Source organism: Poecilia latipinna, unplaced genomic scaffold (assembly GCF_001443285.1).
Source record: "Poecilia latipinna isolate Pla-1442-1.1 unplaced genomic scaffold, P_latipinna-1.0 Scaffold2483, whole genome shotgun sequence".
Taxonomy (NCBI): domain Eukaryota; kingdom Metazoa; phylum Chordata; class Actinopteri; order Cyprinodontiformes; family Poeciliidae; genus Poecilia; species Poecilia latipinna.
In genome coordinates, this window is record NW_015115099.1 from 71,944 (window position 1) to 74,076 (window position 2,133).

At 36.0% G+C, this 2,133-nt stretch overlaps 1 protein-coding gene across 1 annotated transcript in view; it reads left to right on the top strand.

Moving 5' to 3' along the window:
- slc12a10.1 (solute carrier family 12 member 10, tandem duplicate 1) overlaps positions 1 to 1,396 on the top strand; it is a 39,736-nt gene extending 38,340 nt beyond the window's left edge. Inside the window, exons 26-27 of the mRNA XM_015019782.1 lie at positions 822 to 889; positions 1,000 to 1,396. Of these exons, the coding sequence (XP_014875268.1) occupies positions 822 to 889; positions 1,000 to 1,138 (207 nt within the window). The 3' untranslated portion in view covers positions 1,139 to 1,396. The remainder of the gene's footprint in view (positions 1 to 821; positions 890 to 999) is intronic.
- Positions 1,397 to 2,133: the final 737 nt, after the last annotated feature.

The following is a 2,133-nucleotide window of genomic DNA, read 5'->3' on the forward strand; positions in this document are numbered from 1 at the left end:
GCAACTCTTCATATTGTAACAATGAAATCTTTCCCAAATATTATTGCTTCTTTCAGAATAAGAATTATTTTCTGAATTCTGGCTAAAATAATGCTTGTTGATTAGTTTGTAAATCACTGACGTTTTCTACAACTTCTTTAAATTTAACACCACATTGTTGTGGCACTGTTTAGGTGTTCAGGTGTATTTTTGAAGTGGACATGTTACGTGCATTTTGAAATAAAAAATGTAAAATGTGATAAAAATACATTTTTGTGTTTATTTGATTCCTATTCAACCCACTTTGATAAGAATGACTATATATGTAATATAGGCGACTACAGAGTATCTTTGTTTGCATTTTTGGTTGATGGTGTGCCTCGAGATTTTTTCAATTAAAACAGTGTACCTTGGCTCAAAAAAGGTTGAAAAACACTGATCTACAGCATTGGTACTTTTAACTGTTGGTTTAAAATATTGGGAAAATCCATTTGTCTCATATACCAACATAACAGTGTTCCAATAAGACTCACTCGCTTTCACAGGTTTCCATCTGTATGTGTTCACTTCCAGGCTGTGTGTTTGTTCTTCACAGGAAAATTGACCTTTGCTTCCTTGTTTCAGCTTGAGCAGGTTTGTGGACAGCGTCGCCCCCTTCAGGCTACATGATGAACAGCAGGAAGGCATCTCAGTGCAGGAGCTGAGACAAAGCGCTCCCTGGAAGATATCTGACAAACAATTTGAGGCCTTTAAGCTGAAGGTGGGCGTTTTTAGCAAACATTTGAGGCAAAACTACGTCTTAGCAGAAAAAAAATATCTAATATATTCTTTACCTTTTACAGTCTGAGCGAAAGGTGAGGCTGAATGAAATCATTCGGAAGAATTCTCAACACACCGCTCTTGTTCTAGTGTGAGTATAGATTGTAAACACCTGAAAATGTTTGGATGAAGAAAGCATTTACAGCTAACTGATGGAATCGTATATTTACCGACACATTTATTTGTGTATTTTCCTCGCAGGAGCCTTCCAGTTCCTCAAAGCGATTGCCCCAGCGCTTTGTATATGGCCTGGCTGGACACTCTGACGTGTGGCCTTCACTGCCCCGCCGTGTTGATACGAGGAAACCAACAGAACGTCCTCACGTTCTACTGCCAGTAAAACTAGCAATGGACCGATCCACCTTCTTTCACTTCTGATATCGATACCGATATCTGAGGTTTAGCATTGCCCAATAAATTGACTACATTAGTGAAAAAGTGAAAAGTAAACTGCAACAAACCTTATTTAATCCTTGTGCGTGCGAGGACTGAGGCAAACGTAGAGGACTATGGCAAATGATACAAAAATACGAATCAAGTAGCACAGTTCAGTCGTGTTCTAAACCAATATTCATTTCAAAATATAACTTGATTGAAAGAAAATATGTGTGTGGGGTCGGTTGGACCCAATTTCTACATACAAGGGTTAAAATGCTTCAGAAACCCCTCCTTGTCATTTTAAATTTAATATAAAATTAATAAAGAACAACGGCGCTCAGAGCACAAAGCATAGAATTGGCTGATCTATGAACCGGACACATTGTCACTGATACCTTATCTAGAATTTTTTTTTTTTTTTTTCCAATATCGGAACTGATACTGATATTTAATATTGGATCAGAGCATCTCTAAGTGAAACTTCATGTTTAGACATGGGATTGCAATAGGAATGAAGAACTGTTCTGTAAATAATTCTCCACGAATAATAGCGAGATGAAATGTTGAAATATGTATATGTCTATAATATTATTACAAAAAGAGACGTAGCTAATGCTATAGAAAAGGTGTTGTAGCTCCTGCTGGAGTAAAATGAGTTAACAACAATGAATAAATATGCAGTAACTTCATGTAATGAATTAATTTTTTTTTCTTGTGGATCTTAATTTTGGATTTCTGTTCAACCAATAGTTGAGTTTCTTGGTTCTTAAAGAGGAAGAGGTGAGAATCAGACTCAAAACTACACAGGAGTGTTTTATAGGATCCCGTTAGCCTCACATTCTAAACTTAAAATGTAAAAAACACATCCTAAAGAAGCTTGAAAAAAAGTATCAAAAAGTCAAAAAAAATACATATATGCACAGAAATGGTTAGGTCGTGAATTAAATTAATCAATGG